Source organism: Pelecanus crispus, chromosome 1, assembly GCF_030463565.1.
Source record: "Pelecanus crispus isolate bPelCri1 chromosome 1, bPelCri1.pri, whole genome shotgun sequence".
NCBI lineage: Eukaryota > Metazoa > Chordata > Aves > Pelecaniformes > Pelecanidae > Pelecanus > Pelecanus crispus.
The window spans coordinates 207465470-207486864 of record NC_134643.1 but is presented as its reverse complement, the minus strand read 5'-3'; the positions used below and the strand labels follow the sequence as shown (position 1 = coordinate 207486864).

General features: G+C 38.0%; 1 protein-coding gene across 1 annotated transcript in view; it reads left to right on the top strand.

Annotated features, from left to right (window-relative positions):
* RNF17 (ring finger protein 17) overlaps positions 1–19595 on the top strand; it is a 54189-nt gene extending 34594 nt beyond the window's left edge. Inside the window, 14 exon segments of the mRNA XM_075721578.1 lie at positions 504–654; positions 1784–1902; positions 2679–2769; positions 3604–3719; positions 4062–4369; positions 5564–5727; positions 7023–7142; positions 8203–8283; positions 9225–9350; positions 14044–14154; positions 15903–16059; positions 17496–17631; positions 18946–19135; positions 19497–19595. Of these exon segments, the coding sequence (XP_075577693.1) occupies positions 504–654; positions 1784–1902; positions 2679–2769; positions 3604–3719; positions 4062–4369; positions 5564–5727; positions 7023–7142; positions 8203–8283; positions 9225–9350; positions 14044–14154; positions 15903–16059; positions 17496–17631; positions 18946–19135; positions 19497–19595 (1969 nt within the window).
* Positions 19596–21395: the final 1800 nt, after the last annotated feature.

Genomic DNA, 21395 nt, shown 5'->3' with positions numbered 1-21395 from the left:
AACCTTCCTTTGGTAGATATTTAGATAACATGTAGGTAATAGTGTGTACTGTTTGAAGACAGTTAAATGGAACTGTCATTAGTGCGAGATGCTTATTTTCTGCTTCTTATTTCTCCTTTCTTTCATGTTTTTACCTTCTTGTATGTAGCTACCTAGGGTCCAACTGAATTAGTCCTGACACTAAATGAGTACCACACTCTCAAGTTGTGGAGAGAAAATAGTGCATCTTTCACGTAGTGCTATACAGAAGGGTCAGGATCACTCGGATTAATTCCATTGTTGAAGAAAACATGATAGTTTTACAGAATTTTAATCAGATTGCATGTGCTTTGAAGCTACATTTTGTGTATTTCTAACGTCATGAAGAAAAACTACAATACTGTATGTCTGTTAAACAGTTATTAAAACTTTACTGTATGCTAGTTAAGCAGTAGTGGACTAAATAAACCCTTTATTCACTACATAAAATTTTACCAATAGAAAAGTGGTTTTTTGAACGTTAGTTTACAGGAGAAGATGGCTACTATCTACAAAGGATCCCAGCCACAGTCCATGAAGTGGGAAAGTAGTATGCACTGTGCTGTTTATGTGCGTGATTTGAAACAGTGGCAAAGAGGTCAAATAAGCAGGATTGTCTCTGAAACAAGTGCAGAGGTAAACCTGTTACTGTAAGAGGTTCATACTTTTATTTCTAAAGTTTGTAAGCATTCGTTGATTAAAATAATGTCAAATCTTTGCTTCTTACTTCTGTGTTAATGTTTTCGCATACAGCCTTCTGCTTTTGTCGAGAGTTTAAGTTACATTGTACATTGCTGCAAATAAGATTACTGTGTCATCAAAGCTCAGATGCCTTTAGCAGGGAATCTGGTAGTTGAGGAAGGCTCATGAGGTTGACTTTGTGTATGTTTACACTACACTTTGCAACACAGCACAGATTCCCAAGCTATAGCCTAACAGTTCAGCTTAGATTCTAGAAGCTGTGTGAACCTGAGGGTCACATTAATTCAAATTTAATGATCCTTGCTAAAAGATGGAGCCAGTTGAACTGAGTGCAGCACCACAAGAACGCATGTAGTCCTGCTGTTGCTTGAACCCTAAACTGATGGTGATGCACCATGCCATGTAGGTGTAATGTTTTCCATAGTAACTTCTCACACAGTGCTGCTTTAAACGTGGTTTTTGTTGTACTCATTTGGAAAGAGTAAAGAGCATCAGAAGAGGCATTTCTTGAATAGATAGCTACTTACCTCAAAAGTAAGATTGGCTTTTTAATCATACAGATAATCCAGGACTGGATTACCATTGGTTCTCTCTACCATCATCAGATTATGCCTGTGGGTCTTGGTAGTAGGAAGCAGAAGCGGGACTTCCTATACTTCTGGTTTGCATCATCTGCTTTCCAAGGCTAAGAGCCCTCAAACAGCTATTGAACCATGTCAGAATAAAAAGCAAGGGGTGAAGGGGAGCTATTTCAGCATTTCTAGGTTTACAAATTTAAATGCACCAACATAACTGAAGCAGGGGAAAAGAAATTTTCTTACTCAAGTAACAGCCTCTGTAAAGTTGTTTAAGCCCCTTGGAGCACATCTGTGTGTTTTGTCCTCTCAGTACCCTGTGGTAGTCGTTTGTGTTGTGTGATGGAGTACTTCAGTGCAAAGGACATTCATTGCATCCTGGTAATGTTTGTTTGAATTTTTTTACCTATTCAGGCATGCTTTGAATTATCACAGATAATGCGGGGGGGCAGAGCGTTCTGTTTCATTGTGTTTCTTGTCTGTAACAGGTAATACTTTATGATTCTGGAGCTGAAAAAACAGTGGATGTCAGCTGTCTAAGAAAACTTGAGGAAAACATGAAGATAATTAGGACATTAGCAATAGAATGTTCCTTGGCAGGCATAAGGTAGCCTTTCCCTTATACTGAGTAGCAGTATTAGAAACCTAATAATGGCATAAGTTAATATTTTCCTGTGTTAGCACTGATTATCTAAGATTTGGATGTGGTTTGCTTTCTGAATAAAGACAAAATGGGATGGTGGCTGTGATTTGTTTTATAAAGGGTTTTTTTTCCTAAAGATTATGCTATGTAGCAGTAAAGCAGCAACTGTGCTACAGAAAGAAAAAATATTCATAGGATGAATTATAAAATACTGGACAGATGATAGAGGTTTTTCTTACTTCACTGAATGCTTTTTTCCTTGGCTCAGAATTTGAGATGCATTAGATCTCATGAAAATGCACAGGAGGTCTCTCTTTTCTAGACTGTAGAAAAAAGAGAGAACCGGGGTATTCTCATGTGCATTTGTTTGTGTGTTGTATACTGTGAAGAAAAAATAATCGTGTTTGTAATACCCATTCCCTGAATGAATACAAAAAGCCCGATTTGTAGATGAAGTATGGGTTTTCCTTTGTTCTGTTAAGACAGGTGTCATACTTCTGGAACTCATGATCCTCCTCAGTTTTGAAGTTTTGGGGTTATATTTTTGAATTCTTCCTGTCATATAGATCTAGAGGTGAACAACCATTTCTTTTTACTGTTAACTGTAATGGAGATTGTCTTTTTTCCCTGACAGTACAGGCAGTTTCAAAAAAATCAAAACTCAGTAAAGGGGAGGGCTTGTTTGTTAAGCTCAGGAGATGCCAACTTCTCTTGTGCTAAAGGAGATTATAATTTGTTAGACCAACAGGTGGAAGCATGCAGTGGACAGCAACAGTGTGTGAATGTTTATCATCTTACCTAACCGGGGCACAAGTAAAGATAATCATACAGGTTTGTGATCAAAACCAGCGGTTCCTGTAAAATTTCTGTCAGGTTGTCTGTTAATTTATTTTTTTTCTGAGTATTTTCAGTCTTCAAAAAAGTCCTGAGTGGAACTTGCTTAGATTGCTATTTGCTGTAGGGAAAAAGATGCTTTTTCTTTTTTTCTGCTTTATTTTTGTTATTCACTGGAGCATTAGAGCAGTTTGGCTACCCAGTGTGGAAAGGACACAGTCTTAGATATATTTGATTACTGAAGAATAATATTTACATCTTTGGGATCACTGGATGCTGACAACTTTTATGGACAGATGAGCAAGATGCTAATGTTCTTGATGAGAGTAATTTCAGCAGCTACTATATTAGTTTTCAAGCCTCAGAAACTGAAAGAACGAGTTCGATGCTGTACGAACGTCATTAGTAATTGATTTCCACTGGTAAAAAAAATCATTATGAGGGTTTGATTTGTTAAGTGTCTGTTGGCAGTTGCCAGTGAGGTTTTACAGTGTGTCTGGAAATAAAAGCACTGATGAGCAAAGTTAGTTATGAGTGGGTTTAAAGCTCCTGCTAGAGGAAGACAAGTATTTGGCAGTTCATTATAATAAACAGCTAAGGGAAGAAGCAAGGTTCTTTCTGTTACTCTATTTTATGTCATGTTTAGAACAGTTGGTAAAATGATGGGAACTGTGACAGGGATTAAATATATTTTGTGTCTTGTGATGTGGGCCTCAGTAGTTCAACAACATCTGATTTGCAGTCAGTACCAATAAAATGAAAAATATGCCTATAGTTTAGAAGACATGCATATTGTAATAAGTTGTCCAACTCTCCCTTTTTTTTTTCCAGGAAAGTAATGCGGCTTGTGCATTGCCTGTGAAAATTCTTTGCAAAGATGAGACAGGACAATTGATTGATATTTCAGAACACCTTATTAAAAGGGGTTTGGCTTTTAGAAACAGAAGGTTTGGATACTTTTATTTTTTCAGACTCTCACATTCGTATTCTTTCAGACTCTCACATTCACATCGTGATAACCTAATAAGTAAAACAAAAATTTGGATTGTTCCCTGCAACATGTAGCAACAGAACTCCATCTTGAGTGAACTTATTTGAGTATAACATTATTAATTGTATCCACTGCACGTTTCAGTTCTCTAAGTTGGTAAATGAGATGGTTGACAGTATTTTAACAATCATTTGCCATCTTTGTGTGTTTGGTTTTTTACTTATATTATTTTATTCTTTTGTACTTGCCAAGTTCTTTATCATTTAATATGTTGATATGATTTGATTGAATCTACTAGAACTGATAAAGCTGGTGTGGCTTGCTCAGTCTCCAAGGAACAACTTAAAGTACATTCAGAGCAAGAGAACACACGACTGGATGGTGGTACTTCAGAAACTGCACATGGAAAAACCAGCGCTGCTCCAGAGGAAAACATCACTGTATCAGAGAGTGAACAAAAATCATGTAAAACATACAAGGCATTGCTTCATTCAGGAATGGATGAAATATATAAATCCCCCATCATACCTGAAGCGAAAATTTTTCAAGCTGTAGTAAGTTGTGTTGGACGTGATGGAACTATTTACGTAATACCAAAATCATTCGGTAAGATTACATAGAAGAAAATAAGGTTTATGTCTATGAATGATAGCTTTGATATATCAGAATATACCAGATACGTGTTCTGGTATACATGTTCTGTATCAGACCACGGTTCTGGAAGATTCCTGTTGGGAGGATTGCTGTTGGGAGGTGATGAGGCCTTTGGCATGGGGGGGCGAGGGGTGCGTGCCTGCACATCCCTTGCTCTGCAGCAGTGGGGAGAGGTCCCGCAGCTTCCCGGCAGAGGACACCCAGATCCCCAGGAGGCGTCCCATCCATAAACCCATCAAACCCACTCTCCCAGCCTTCCACCCGCCCTACTTGCTTCTCTTCTCTAGGCAGTACTGGGTAAAGCAGCAAGTGCTGTATTTTATAATGTTGAGATTGTGATCCATTTTACTAATAATAATGGAGATACAGTCCTAAAGAGTCTCGGAAGTTAGGCTGGTTCTCAGATATTACTGGATTCTTTTCCTTCAGTGTGAGCTCAATACCCAGTTTCCTTGGCCTCTTTATTTCTACTGTGATAGATTGTCTCTATCTTAATATGTTCTGTTTGTACTGTTAGAAAGAGGTACATTTGCATCTGACAGATGCAGTGGCAGTCTTCAGTATCATGGTAGTATATTGTGCTTTAGAGAAATGTTTCCATATGAGAACATTAATTTTTTTTTAACTTATCCAATACTTAAATGTACTTGTACATACCATAAAACTTTGAAATCCAAAGTACAGTAACCCCACTTGCCCAAGACTGTATTCTTCTTGCAGTTGTTGCTGTAAACTGTAGCCATAGCAGAATCCAGGTCTTCTGGACGCCTGTTTTGTGTTATTTCATGGTGTGCTACCACTGTCTCTGGGAATCTGTTGTCTTGTTCATGGAGAGGCTCTTGTATTAGTGCTGCCAAGGTGTCAGTTGCAAAATTTATAGACCCTTCTCTGAGATTACAATCCAGAATTACTAGTGGCTTCACAATTGGAAATGCAGTTTACTTTTTGTTTAAGTAGTAACTTGTTTGCATATGCTAGAGTTGAACATACATATTGTATCAGTGTTAGAAAATATTTTTTGGAGCAGCATGTGTATTTTATGTTAAACATACCTTCATCTGAATCTGCTGGTTTTTAGTGATGGAAATAGTTTGTGCTACTGTGTTACAAACTATTTTGAATTTTTTTTTGTTCCTCTTCCCCCAGAAATTGAACTAAACAAATTGATGACTGAAATACAAAGTAACTTCAAATGCCTTGGTCTTCTGGAACCCTACTGCTGGAAGAAGGGAGAAGCTTGTGTTGTAAGAGGATCAGATACCATGTGGTATCGAGGTAAAGTTGTAGAACTCAGTGGTAGTAGTCTCCAGGTAAGTTTGATTATATGTCACGCGCGTGCATGTGTGTGTGCATAAACATGTGCATGTGTATGTTAAAAAGGGGGGCGGGGGGCAAATAATCTAATCCTCTAAGATACACTTATGATCACATCTTTTTTCGTTCAGCTGACCTGACTATCCAGATGCTCATTCTGCTTAAAAGTATAACTGTCCTGATTTTTACATTTATTTTAAACATTAACTCTGCGTATTTCAGTTGTAACAATTTTTCCCATAGTTTTCCTGGTGATCATAAATGTTCTTAAGTAAAAAGCTACCCTTGATCACCTGTAAGTAATCCCTTTTACTTTTTTTTAGGTTTTTTCTTCTTTAGTTGTTGCTATCGTATGTAGAATGCTTTGAAAGTACTTAGGGTGGGTGGAAGCTAAACAAGGCTGGTGAAGGGTCTAGAGAACAGGCCTTATGAGGAGCGGCTGAGGGAACTGGGGTTGTTTAGCCTGGAGAAGAGGAGGCTGAGGGGAGACAGTATAGCTCTCTACAACTACCTGAAAAGAGGTTGTAGTGAGGTGGGTGTTGGTCTCTTCTCCCATGTAGTTAGTGATAGGACGAGAGGAAATGGGCTCAAGCTGCGCCAGGGGAGGTTTAGGTTGGAAATTAGGAGAAATTTCTTCACGGAAAGGGTGGTCAAGCATTGGAACAGGCTGCCCAGAAAGGTGGTGGAGTCCCCATCCCTGGAAGCGTTCCAAAAACGGGTAGATGTGGCACTTTGGGACATGGTTTATTCTAGTCTACCCTTAATTGGTTTAGTGTGGACTTGGTAGTGTAGGTTAATGGTTGGACTGGATGATCTTAAAGGTCTTTTCCAACCTAAACAATTCTATGATTCTAAACCTATCCCCACCCAAATAAGTAGTGGCTGTCTGTTTTGAATTCTTTCAGCTGCACAGCTATAGAGCTACTTTTTCTAATTAGCAGCTACTCTTATCTAAACTCTTGAGTCTGCTTATGCTTTTTGAATGTAGATGTGCAAGTCTGACACTATCCTAGTTCACAAATTTTTTATTTCTTTCCATTTTAAACTGCTGTAGGTTATTACACAAAAGTTAGGATCTCTTGCAAGACAGGTTTAGAAATTGAACTTCTAATCTGCCATACCAGGTTTTTAATCCTTTCCTTCATTTCCACTTCAACACATCACATACTTATCGGCAAACCATTTTTTTTTTTTCTTCCAGAAAAGTGAATGCTGTAAATGAACGCCTTCTCTTACTAAACTTGACTTAAAAAATAGGAATTATTCCAGGAAAGCTTTTGTTTTCATATAGGTGCAGTACATAGACCATGGCTGCATAGAGAGGATTCCTCAGTGTCATCTGTATCCAACTACATTGTATACTAGTATTCCTCCGTTTTGCATACCATGTCAGCTCTACAAGACAGTGCCAGTGAGTAATGGTAATTTTGAAGACATTTTAGTAGGTAGTTACTCAGATCGATACACTGTTTAGTCATACAAAGGTTGAGACTAGTTGCTGGTATTTTTTCTTGCCTAGGAGGATTCAGAGAATAGCTGATGAGGATCATTTCAGCAAGGCAGTCTTTTATCAGGAAATGCCAGATTGCTTTATGAAGTGACTATGCTTCAAAAGCAGCTGCCATTGGAATTAAATCTTTGCGAGACAGGGCACTGCAGTAGTTGGCAGGATGATAATCTGAAGTGGTAGTTCGTTTTCCAATAGCAGCAACAAGAAGTAAGGCCTGGATTTCTTAATGCAAAATGGCCAGAAAATTGTAAATCTTCAAGTCTTCCAAAAGTGTTTCTATCATTTTGAACTTAGCTATGTAGGAAATGATCTGTTACACTAAACTAATGCAAGTGACTTGTTTTAGGGGTTTTTGTAGTAAGTAATTGATGTGTAAATAACATCTTCACATATCATCACATCTTACTCAAATTTGAATGGTGCATTTAGTAAATGTGAATCACTGAAATTACTAGCTTACTTTTAAACTTATTTTTAAAGAAAACCTTTTTATTGCTGGAAGCAGTTCAGCTGATTAAGAAAAACAGGCTTATAAGCCTACAGGTTGGGAGGCAAACAGATATTGCAGGTAATAAAAGAAGTATTTAAAATATCCTGTGGTTTTTGTTGTCTGTTAAGTTATCTTCGAGTGTAATTCTGTATCTTTGGGTTATTCTGTGGATAATTATACAGACATACATTGTTATGTATATAGTAAAGGTTAGACTTGGCAAGCAGCATGTCTTTCTAAGTCACTTCAAGATCTCAAAATTGCTGGGTGGCTTTGTCACACGGTAAGTTTTAGTGTATCAAATAGCAGATAATGTTTAAACTGTTGTAGACAAATGAAACTAATGATGTGTGTTTTCAAATAAGTTTTTCAACGATAGGCACATATTTTCATCTTACTGTGTTAAGAATAGTAAGAGTATTACTTAGCAGCATCTTAATGTATGGGGTATTCTTGCTTTTCACCAACTAGATTGGAAATTTTTGGCAGCAGGATGCAGTAGATTGCCTTCAAGAACTACTTACAAATGAAGAGGTTGAAATACATGTTCAGGTAGCTTAATTTATTCATAGATGTGGAATGATGCTTTTTGTCCTCTCTTTTTTTTTTTTTTCCTTTTTAAACTTGCATTAAGAGTAATAGGTGGAGTATAGCAGTAAATGTATTTCTTAGAACAAAATCCAAAGCTAAAGTTATTTCTTATTATAGTTTTCATGCCTTAAATGTGTCCTTTAGAGGTATTAATATTTTTTGGTCTTGTTTGTATTCTGTGTTGGCATTCTGACAAGCAACCTGCCTACCAACAGCATAAGTTCTTCTAAATTCAATTTTAAGTGATTAAAATTAATTAAGTATGGACATGCTTAAATTAATATATTAATGTTATAGGGAAACACATAATCTGTATTGTCTGAAAACCTGCAATTTGAGATAGTTTAATTTCTAATGATAAATTGTGAAAGAGAAGGGCTTATTGCTGAGTGAGGAAATATGGGATAATGTTTCGGTGTCAGACTGAGTAGTTGGTGCTGCCATTCCAGAGATACGGGCTCAAGCTGCACCAGGGGAGGTTTAGGCTGGATATTAGAAAAAATTTCGTCATGGAAAGGGTTGTCAAGCATTGGAACAGGCTGCCCAGAGAGGTGGTGGAGTCACCATCCCTGGAAGTGTTCAAAAAACGGGTAGATGTGGCACTTGGGGACATGGTTTAGTCTAGTCTACCCTGGATTGGCTTAGAGTAGACTTGGTAGTGTAGGTTAATGGTTGGACTGGATGATCTTAAAGGTCTTTTCCAACCTAAGCGATTCTATGATTCTATGATCTATTCCCATTGGTGTCATAACTGATGTTAATAGCCATCCTGACTTGTTTTGTATCTTTGATGAATGACTGTGGTGTGTATAGGAATGATAGGTTTGAATTTCCTGGTCACTATTTCTAAAGCCTCAGTCACGCTATTGCTGTTATAATCTTCTTTTGTCTTGCGTAAGTAGGAATTACCAGATGACCCATGGGGCAAATTGTCCATCAACCTGTATTTTGGTGGAATGTCACTTTCTTCCTTCATGGCATACCAGAAGTACTGTGTTGCTGAAGATTGTCAGGACATACCAGAGCTGGTGAGTGGGGTTTTTGGGGGTGATTTGGGGGGGGGGGGGGGGGGGGGGGGAGGTGTCTTTTGCTGTTGTTATTCTGACATTAAAAAGATTACTCAGTTGCTTGTTGTGACCTTTGATGATTTGTTACTTCTTTTTATATTTCTGTACAGTTTTGTGATGTAAACAGCAGTAAGACTAAGTACATAGCTCTGTAGCATAACAAGTATGGATATGATGTGTTGGTAAGATTGTATGGAATAGCGAATTGCCAACAGTTTGTTCTTGGACTCCTTACTGAAAAGAGATTTTTGCATTTCTGTTTAAAGTCCAATTAGTTTTTGTGTTCCTCTGAAACTTAAAAGGATAGGAATAAGGTAGTATTTTTATCACTTGAAGGGATTAGTTAATCATCAAAATATAACCAAGGATGGAGATATTAATAAGAAAATTTATTCAAGTATTTCAACAAACGTAGTGATTTCTAAGGGAGTTACCTAGGTTCTTCATTCCAAGTGTCTGGGATATTCATCTGGTCTTCTTTAGAGGAAGACTGAAACTTTTACCAAACTTTGTTGTCTTAACACAAAAAAAAAATGGGATAAGTAATTTCTCTGTATTTTGTTCTTTTTTTTTTTTTTTTTTTCTAAAATCTTAGGATCAGGTTTATTTAAATTACTAAGGCTTTGTTGCATTTTTCTCTTAATTCTGTTCAAGCCCACCAATGTATTTTCCTTTCCAACATGAGTCTCTGCTTCAGAAAATAATTGTGCACTACAGAGTACGCTGCTGTCACTGCTGTGGGCTTGTGATGCAGTTAGAAAAATCTCTCAGTGTGTATTAGAACTGAGTACCCATGGAAAACCCAATTGTAAATCAGTCTCTTACTGCATTTGCATAAAGTCCGCACACGACACAACAACTTTCAGCAAACTAAATATGGGTCTTGAAATGAGATTGTACCCTTAAAACAAAAACAAAATGTGGAAAACAAAAAGAAAGCTGTGTAAGAAGGTTGTAAGCAAGAAGCATTCAGAAAGCCTGGAATGCTTTCAGCAAGGAATATAGCATTAAGCAGATCCATTCCAAGAATAAGTTGTTCAGAACAATTCGTAAGCAAATGAGTATCGGAGGTGTTCAGTTGTGGACCAGAAAAGGAGCAAAGCATCCAGAGGTTGAGGTGGTTCCAGGAGCAGAACCTCTGGAATAACAGAAGTAGGAAGCATGCAGCTCTGAGAACGTTGAAATATTATCAGGTCTGGATTTAGCTGTAGAGGCTAAGCAGCCATCCTCACAAGCCAACTGATACACTGCATTGACTAAAGAATACTATTATTATATAAGGTGTAACCATTATGTATGTTTTATAATTTTGTAACTTTATTTCACTGCTTCACATCTGTGTTTTCAGGTGAGTAATCTGATAAGGACTGTATTCTGTGTCTGTGAGTGTTGCAATTCTGTTAATAGTGGTAATAAGCTGCTTAGGCAGAGCCCACTACACCTCTGTCTTGCTGCAGAGTGCATTATTGTCTTTGAGATGCAGTTCTGTTTTGCTGCACAGGTGAGTTTAAGACCTGGTCTTCGTTACTATATGACACTCCTAGCTTAGTCATTAGCCAGAAAATTCCCCAGCAGGCAGTAGGATATTGGAGAGCACACCAGAACCCCAAGCATGGTGAGCTTACAGCAGTGAATCTCATTCTGGGTGTATGTGTACATACATGTGTGTTTGTCTGTATACACATATATGCACTTGCATACTTGCCTATATATACAACACCATTATACTGTGGTATTTTTTGATTTGGCTTTTTGGGAGATGGGGTTTTTTTTGGTTGGTTCGTTTTGTTTGTTTCTCTACCACTGTGGGTCAGAACCGGGTAGCCAGGTGCTCCCTTGTGCTCATATATTCAGGCATGGTGGACTACGACCTTGCTTTATTTGATAGACAAGTTTTTAATATTTTCATTCTGAGCTCAGGCTTACCTAACACTATTTTTTAGAATTACATTTTCTACAGTAGTTGACTACAAACCATTTCCAACTATCTGAATGAAAATCAGTTCAAAATTTCCTTATACAGACTATTTTTGTATTTAACTGCATTGCCTATCAGCCTCTTTACAGTGAGGTACTTGAAGTCTTCAGATTTTAAGCTCATAATCTGAGCGAACACTTGGCCAGACTGTTCCATCTTAATCCACCCCTGGAAATGCCAATGCTGTTTTTTTTTTTTTGAATAGTCCATTAGTTTAGATCAGAGGAGAGATGCGCTTCAGACTGCTGTTGACATATTAGCCATATTCATTCATTTAACACCTGCCTTCTGAATGACAGCAAAGACAATGCTGAAAAGACTTCATGCAAAGCCATTTTTGATGTTACTGACTTGTAGTCATCTGAACACTTTCAGCATCACCAGGACCTGTTCAGCCTGCCAGCAGTTCTAGAGAGAGATCAGCGTCTTTTCAGGCAGAGAGAAACTTCAGGCACAATCAGCAGCATACAAAGGGCTAATTTCTCCTCCTCCGATTCTGCATGGGCTTCCATGATAGATGAGAGCAGATACTGCAGTTGGTGTCACAGTACTGCATGTATGATTACAGATTCTAGCACTGAGATTGCTGTGTGGTTTAGCACTTCAACTTGCTGGAAGGCATATTCCTCCTGTCCCTATTCCCCACTTTTAAATAGGCAGTTAAATTTCCTCTAAAACCAGTGATGTGTATGACTAAAAGACCTGCCAGATACCCTAAGTTGTTGTTTCATTGTTAGGAATTTATCAGGACAAGCCTGGATTAAGGGCGGGACTATGGACATGGGCTGAAGGCCAGGTGTGTGGGTCATAGTCCCACCATCTCTGACACCAAGAAGACCTGTCACTGGTGTTTGCAGCAAGACTAGTGGAAAAGCATTCTGCAAACGCCTAGTTAGCCCTTTCTGCTTTCCTTTTGTCAAGATACCCTGTCCGTTCTGGGGAAATACAGAATCTGAGACTTGGCAGGCTATCGCTGTGGTCTTCATCATTCTAAAGATGTCTTTAATGCCTCACACTACTGGGTGGGCTTATGTAGGCTGTTCATAAACAAAGCTTTGCATGTGGTAGAGAAGGAGGTACAACATAACACACTGCACTGCAGCCTACCATTTACTTAGTTTGGATTAAATTCTTCATGCTGAAAAGCACACTTGTGTTACCTTATTAAGTATACAGTATTATGTGATGTGTAAATGTATATTAGAAATACATGATTTCTGCTGTGGCTTTACAGATGTAATAAGGAATGTAAGCCATTTTTAGATTTTTAAAGAATAGACACAGAGGCAGAAAGGATGGGGGACAGCTGTTTGAAATAGGTAACTCCTAAAGTTGTCTTGGTAGAACATCTTTTTAGTGTCAGTATTTACAACTGGACTGTCTGCCTAAGTGTGGTAGATCTAGCAGTAACCAATCTGCTGACAATAAGAAAAGACTGTTGACATTAACAGCAAAAATCCAAATGCAGTTTTTCTTTCAAAGACATGCACAAGAGCTGACTAAGATACCCAGCTGAGCTACGTGCAGTTGGGAATGAGCTGGAATTTAAGTTGAATTTTTAGAGCTAAGTGTAGTCAGGTGGCCTGTCACAATGTTCCTGATTGTTTTGCAGAAATCTGGCATTTAGTTTGTATGTATCTATGATATAGTTGGACGTCCTTTCTTTACTAGTATTTATCAAGATAGATTTTTTTTTTTTTTTTAAATCTTAGGAGTACATACTTTTAATGGAAAAGCTGTTTTTTCCTAGTTAAGTCTGAAGAACATAATGGGGTTTTGTACTGTATCCTATGTCAGATCATGCAGGGGGAAGAAAGGGTCAACATTTATTGTTTTATTTTGCAGTTATAGATATCTGGTTGCTTCCACTTTTCTTTTTGTTCTGGGCATAATGAAAACTGTTCAAGTAAATGTGTAAAAATAAACTATTTTAGAGAAATTGTATGAATTTTGTTATGCATCATATTGAAGTACAAGAGAGAGTACGAGCTGTATTCATGACCTATGATCCAGCTGAGCTATGTGCTGTACATCCTTATAAAAGCATAATTCAGTGCACCAAGGTTTATTTTGTCACGAACCAAATGAGTTAATGGCCTGTAGAACTCAAGCTGTAAAATAACTGGTTCTAGAAGAAGACACACTAGAGTATGCTATGCTACTGAGACAATATGTATCTGTACTTTGCAAAATCTGTTATCTTTTTGAGGGAGTGATAATTCTGGTGGCTAAGGAGTTAAATTATCCTTTGCCTTTCTCTTAAGGGATAATTTGCTCTGGCAAACTGCAGTAACATTGGGCGTGGCATTCAGGTTAATCTGTTCCAATTAATTGCTATTATTTTAGTTTTTCTTTCTAAGTATTTTCTCTCTTTAAAGGGAATTCCATATTTAATGCATTTTTTAATGGCAGTCAAGTTAGCAAGTTGGTATGTTAGGACTATTTCAAAGATCTATTCTTTATATTTTAAAAGTGTTAATTAACTAGTTCTGTTACGTTTTAGCTAAAGTTTTCTTCAAAACCTAGGAAGTATTGAAAGGAAATGTTGATTAGTATTTTTTCATCAAGGACACACTTTACATTATTGGATAACTCCTTTGAACCACAAATCGTACCAAAGCTAGCTTGCATTTTGTTACTAAATATGATGCTTGACTAAAGTCTGTCTTGGTCTAGGAGCTGCTTGAAGGAGATGTTCCTGTTTTGCCTTCATACATGTTGCCACCGCTGCCTATTCCAGGAGATACCTTTCCTGTCAGAGTTACCCATTTGGTATCCCCTAAGGAGGTACGTTTTGTAAACATCTCATATATGTTGCGGACAGCAAATGTTGCAGTCCCATCATGCTGGTGAAAAGGAAATAATGGCTAACAATTCTAGATAATATAAAAAAGTATTAGTAAGGTTGCAAAATGCTACTGAGTTACTGATACAGATGGTCGTTCAGTGCAACCATCTGAATGAACTCTTACTTGAAATACCCTCTTGGGTGGGGGCAGAGAAATACTGACCATGTGCCTTAAAAAATGAATGTTAATTACAGTACTGCAGTCTGGTACTTACCTTGTGTAATAAGAAAATAGGTCATTGGATTTTAACTTGGCAGAACAATAATGACTTATCTCCTCTTTATTCTCCAAAAATCAAATTACTGGAATGTTGTACAGTAAGGTGTACATTTTCTGGCTGTTATAGTTGTATTTTACTGCCTTTGGTCGATGACTGATCATTGATTTTTGTGTAAACCCACACAGCTTCCCTCTAGTAGTCTCCCAGGCAAAAGGTGGAAGGTAATGTTCATTGATCAAATAGAAGATTCCTATGTGGACTTTGAATGCTGAATGATGAAATAGGAGAACAGGAAGCAGTGAGAAGTTGATCGTGTTACAAAATCTAACATCTTCTAAGTGGATTGATTTATACTGAAGTGCGTGTGTTCATTGTTTTGGTAAATCTGTAAACCAAATAACAGGTTTTACAGTACTGAAGCAATTGCTTTAAATTCAGCATCAAGGTCTAATGTAAATTCACCCCACTAATTCATTTGAGTATACACATCTTCCAAAAAATGATGTATAATGTACATATACAACTATTTTGACTAAATACAGGATGAAAGTGTTTGGGTATCTTAGAAAAGGGCTTTTCTTAAATTGTGTATTCTGCTTCCTCTCTTACAGGAGAAACATTATAATGAGTATTTTTTGGTTCATTTTGTGCAAATGATTTGAACTCTTGCTTTTGAACATGGTATATAATTGTAAACACTAGATCGTGCTCTGGACTCCTACAGATTTAAGTAGCAGTGGCATGATGGAGTTGCGGCTTGATTATATTGCGTACAAATTAGAAAATGAAAATTAATTTTCTTCCTGACTAGTGAATTATAATGATGAGTTTAGAAAAAAACCCTACTTATTAATTTGTTTGGACTATCAGTAAAATATTGTAATGCTCTGAAATGGCTCTGTGGTGGTTTTTTTTTTTAAAAAAAGGCATTTCAGTTAGAAGCTGTTACATAGCTTTTAATTTGCCTGTGCATGTGGTTTAAACTTTGTTTTCCTTGACCTACAGCATTATACTGATGATCCAGTTATAAATTAGGGGAATGGAATGTCTTTGCATAGCGAACAAAACACTATTTCAGAAGTTCTTTCATTAACTTTAAAATTAAACTTTGGTTTGATATTATGAAGTGAGATTATTTACCAACTAGCAGGAGGGAGGAATCCTAATAAGACACAGCTGTGAAATCTTCTGTGGGTATCCTCTAGTGTGTGCATTCCTTTCATTCTTTCTTTTTAACATTGAAATGTGGTGTTAATGAATCATGACTCTCTTTTGCTTTTGGAAAAAATTTTGTGTAAATACGAAGTTACTCCAAAAGTGAGGAAAGAAGAAAGGGGAGCAAGGATGTGCTGAACCTTTCAAAGATGGGAACAATTAATCTTCTAATAATCCATGATCACTGATGGAATTTGAAGGTTCTAAGCCATCTGCAAAAATTGTAATAGGAGAGCCTTTTCTTTGATTAGGTATATATTTGCCTTGATCCTTCTAAGAACCTTATGAAGCAATCTACCACAGAGGGAGATGCCAGCTGTGACTCGGAGTTGGAGAGCCTTGATGAAGCCCTGAAATGGTGCAATAAAAGTGTGGAGGCTCTTCCTCTTCTAACACACTTCCGAACAGGTATATTAGTGTGTTTATTTTCCCTGTTGTTTCATGTGGATGTACAGAAACCTTGGAATTATTTCTGAAGAATAGGAATAATTATATTTCTTTTTTATGTTATATTTATATTTTATATTTATATTTTATTTTAAAATAAAATTTCTGGAGTGTAAGGAGTAACACTACACTATAATCATATGATACACTATGATATCATATATCATATGATATACATACGATACACTATAATCAGGAGTGTAAAAAAGGAGGCTGAGGGGAGACCTTGTTGCTCTCTACAACTACCTGAAAGGAGGTTGTAGTGAGGTGGGTGTTGGTCTCTTCTCCCAAGTAACAAGTGATAGAACAAGAGGAAATGGCCTCAAGTTGCGCCAGGGGAGGTTTAGATTGGATAGTAGGAAAAATTTCTTCACTGAAAGGGCTGTCAAGCATTGGAACAGGCTGCCCAGGAAAGTAGTTGACTCCCCATCGCTGGAGGTATTTCAAAGATGTGTGGATGTGGTGCTTAGGGACATGGTTTAGTGGTGGACTTGGCAGTGCTAGGTTAACAGTTGGACTTAATGATCTTAAGGGTCTTTTCCAACATAAGTGATTCTTCTATAATCATGTTTTTACTTTTCATGAAATTGAGGCTTCTCTGTCATTCTGCTCCACTGGAAAACAATGGAGAGAACTCAGACTTCCCGATGCCCGTTAAAGTTGATGAACTGAGTTTAGATTGCATATGGCAAAAATAAAACTTTTCCCTTAAGGTGACTGATGCTGAAGCTGTAACTGTGCAAATCTTGCTATTAAGTATTCAAAAGACACATTAGGTACAGAAGATCATGTTACCAAGAGTTAGAAATTAGGTGAACCGTAAAGAGTATCACTTCACTAATTCTGGATTTCTCTGTTCAGGCAAAAGATGGGCTTTAATTCTCTTGTTCACAACTGTTGGGCCTAAATTAACATAATGTATGTGGGTCTAGAACTTCATGAAGAAACCAGTTATTGCTAGTACTTGGTTCTAGAAACTAGTAAAATTCTGGTTGAGATTTTTGGCAGCACCTGCCTTGTGTCCTCCAGACTTTTGTCTATTCTCTTATAGATCAGTCTGTTTACTAACTGAAATGTGCAAATGAGTTGAAGTCGAAAAGTTTAAACGTTAAACAGTTGGGATCACTATCTTTACCAAGCAATTCTCTGTTAGTTCTTATCATTGCAATGTGAGGTAGAGAAACTTGACTTAAGTTGCATACTAATGATTGTGAATTGGAGTTCAGAGAGAACTGGAGGATGTGTAGAGCAAAATAGTAGCATGAATTAAAGAAGGAAGAAAAAAATCTTAATCTTGGTCACAAAGTAAAATGGATTTTCAAGTACTACAGTTAGTTTGTACTGCACTGTGAGTATATTTTGGGGTGTTCAGTGGTGTTTTTTTTTTCTTTTCGCAGAAATGCCTTGCCTTGTAGAATACCAGGATGGTTTATGGTATAGAGCAAAGCTCCTCTCCGTTGAAGAATCTGACCCTGCTAAGATCCTAGTTCAGTTTGTTGACTATGGTAGTTTTTCAGTTGTCCCAACAAGCAGGTAAGTACATAAGAAAAAAATGCATGTAAAATGTCCGTGTATGCATACACTTACATTATAAAATACGTACCTGCAAGTAAGTGTATGTATTTTTACATTTATTATTATTTATTTTTATGTATACAAGATACATTACTTGTAATAATTTAGCATTAGGTTTCAGTTGGAGAGAAAGGTGGTTGGCTGGTTAAATAATTTCTGTCTGCAGGGTATGGGGTTGTGCACCTGCTCCTCAGGTTGTTCTGCGAAGCCCATTATTATAATAATCAGATTTCTTCATCATCTTCAGGTGGCTTAACCTGTGAATTAGGCTCAGGCTTATAATCTGCTTTTGCACCCAAGAAGCTTACACAAAATAGGGACTGAGCCCTCCAGGGGTACCAACAAATTCTCTGATCCTGTGCGACTACAATCTGCATAGGAGACAGCTGGGGAATAAGATAAGGGAGTATCTGAGTGGGACACACCCCATGCTGCTTGTGTGGAAATTGGAAGTTCAAATCCCTGTTCTGCCTGGTACTGAGCCCGCCCTAGGAACTGCTCCTGTGCTGACACACGGATGTCAGCTGAGTGTCTCAAACACCCCACGCTTTTAGGGTCCCCAGAGCTTGTCTGAATTTTCTCTTTTGAAGCACTTTCGCTTTACATATATATACTGCTTAATCACATTGACTTGCTCTTGAGCTCATTTGGGGGATCTACAGGTCCATCGTGAAGATGAGGCAAAATGGGGATTTGAACAGGACCCTTAGGGTCATGCAAGAGTGTGTGTTTTATTTCAGGGTTGCACTTCCTGCTCTGCTTCCCCATTCCCTTGCTTCTGGAATAGAAAGATAGAAAAATGGGGAGATGGTAATATAAAACTAAGGTGCCCATTTCCAGGAGTGTGTCTAGAGCACACCCAGGCGTGACACACTTCAGGCCACAAAGGTCTACGTCATTTTCCAGACGCACCAGATAGGAGCCTGCATTGTGATGATTTGCGCTTGCATTCTTGTGCTCAAATCTGTATCGGGCACTTGAGACTCCTCCCCAAGCGTTATAATGGGGAGCCGGTGTGCCTGGTGGGCTGAGGGGTCTGTGTGATACTGGCCTGCTTCTTGATAGTTACTGTGCTGAAGGCCTTTAGAGGGCCTGACCCTACCTGATGAACTGTTCAGTGTGACACCAGCATGTTATTGTAGAGCAGGGACTCTGATCCCAGTTTCCACACCGTAAATCTGCATGAACCATTAAGCTATCCTTATGTCCTTACTGATGGTTTAGCTTGGCAGATGGATTGTTGCAGGCAAACATTTTTCATTTTTGTTTTAGATTGCGTCACATACCTTATCATCTGCTGAAGTATCCTGTTCAGGCAGTACGAGCTCTGTTGGCTGGATTTAAACCTGCTTTATATGACAAAAACGTGAAAAGAATTCCTTATTCCCCAGAATGGAGTGTGGAAGCATTGTGGACTATGATGGAGTGTGTTGAAGGAAAACAGCTCTCTGCTTCCATACTTGTGAGAAACTTTTTTTTTTTCCCCCCTCCTAGTTCTTGCTCAGCCTAAAATGCATACTAGCACTCTGAGTAGAATTTCTGAGTATTTGTTTTACCGTGAACCCTCGTAATTTAAAATTGTGAACCATTTACCATCATGGAATGGTGATGAAGAGAGAGAATCACGTGGCGCTTTTCTTAAACAAAATGTTTCTGAGCATTCCTGTTGTTTTAAAACAAGTTTCCTTTACTTAAAAACAGAAATATTCTTTGTCTAGTCATAGTTTTGTTTAGGCAGTGAGTATAGCCAATAAAATAACTTTTACTATTGGTTAGCTTGAGATTTAAATCTGTTACTGTCAGTCTCAATTTCTGGTTTTCAGACTCTTTCACCAGAGGTCACCATTTCTTTGTATGGAGATGACCAAAACCTGGTTCATATGAAACTGATAGAAATGGGACTCGCCGATTTCGATGAGTGACGTGTAAGTACAGTGAATATGAACGACAAATTCATAATGTTAGGAAGGAGTGATTTCAAAAGTTTTAAGTGAAGTCTTAACTGTCAGTGATGTTGACAACTAAAAAAAATCCCTTCTGTCCATACTTCCACTCTTAATAAAATGCTGTTAAAAAAAGTTAATTTCTTTACGTACACATTGCTGAAGCGCACAGTAGAACTAACAGGTACTTAAAGAGCCGTAAGGCAATATAACAGAAAGAGCTTTTGCTGCTAGTAACTGGAGAAGGTAACTTGCAGATGTGTGGCAGTGTACTCTGCCCAAACAATCAAAATTAATTGTTTTTCTTCATTTTCAGCATTTGATCTCAATGTCCTGCACCAGTGGTTCTCAGACAGATCCATGATAACATACGGATGTCCGTACATCTAGTCAAACATGAACTATTTTAAATGAAAAGCTTTATAAGTATGTGTTGTTTACAGAGAATACTGGACACTTGGATTTTCAAATTTTTTGGTCACCTCTATGTTAAGTAGTCCTTTTCCCTCCCATTTAATAAGCATTCTTCTAACCTATGTTTATAGATAACGTTCCCAACACGTTTGAATCTTGAAGTAGTGAAACTTATATATTCACATCTCAATCTCTTGCCCTTAGAGCTTTAAGTATTATTCTGTGATATCCTTTTCGTAAGAGTAAATTGAATTAATGTATAGTAGTAAAGAAATAGATGAAAAGCTGATCCTGGGCACACTCGTTCTCGTATCTTGTTAGAAGACTTGGAGGGAAGATGATAGTTTTATTACTGTGATGTAACTCTTGTTTATGTTTCAGGCATATTTGGTGACAGACTGCTCCAGTACCAGAGTCTGGGATGAGAAATGAACAGTTGGGGGTGGGGGAGTGTTACTATCTTTGTTCTGGCATGTGTTTGCATTGCTGCTGTGTTTTCTGTTTTCAGTCATGATGAGATGGATGTGTTTTTGGGTGTCCTTGCACCTCCTCCTCATTCCTGGAGCTGCAGTGTTCATTTGAAAGTGTTGGAATAAACAGGAGCTTGCTCAGCATGCATCTGAAAGCTTGTTTTCCTTAACTGCTATAGTATGTAAGGTTTCTTTGGATGTCTCTTTATTGTACTAGTGTAGTATATCCTTTACATTTAAAGCTCAACCCCTTTGTCTCCCTGTGGAGAATTTTGTCTAGATTATCGAGGAAAAAACAGACTCGATGAGACTCCACAACCTCTCTGGGCAACCAGTTCCAGCACTCGGTCACCCTCACAGTAAAAAAGTGTTCCTTAATGTTCAGAGGGAACCTCCTGTGTTTCAGTGCGTGCCCATGTTTGTGCCCATACACACATACCCTTAGGCATGTCTCTTCCCTCAAGATCACATGAAGGCAAGTGTACAAAACCTCTGTCAGTAGTGTTGCTCAGGCATGCTGCAAGGGTAGCTTGCCTGTTTATACTAGCAGTGGAAGGGTTCTTTCAGAGTTTCAGTACACATTCTGGTATTAATCAGATGTGCTGTATGCTGTTGCAAATACCATATAGAGCTCATTCTGCAGAATGTTTCTTTCTTTATTTTCATTTTAAAAAAAAAAAAAAAAGTTTATCAGCCAGCTTGAAAGGGACTTAGCCCCGAATTACACGAGAGCTGCTGTTTAAGATTGCCAGAAAGGCCAGGACATGGCTGTCCACCCAACCAGGCAACTTCAGGTGTGAGTGAGGCTAGTTCCCCCTACTGCAAGTTGATTTACCCCTTGAGTAAAAAAGGGCGTAGGCACAGTAACTGCAGTGTTTGCTTTCACTGGGGAGAA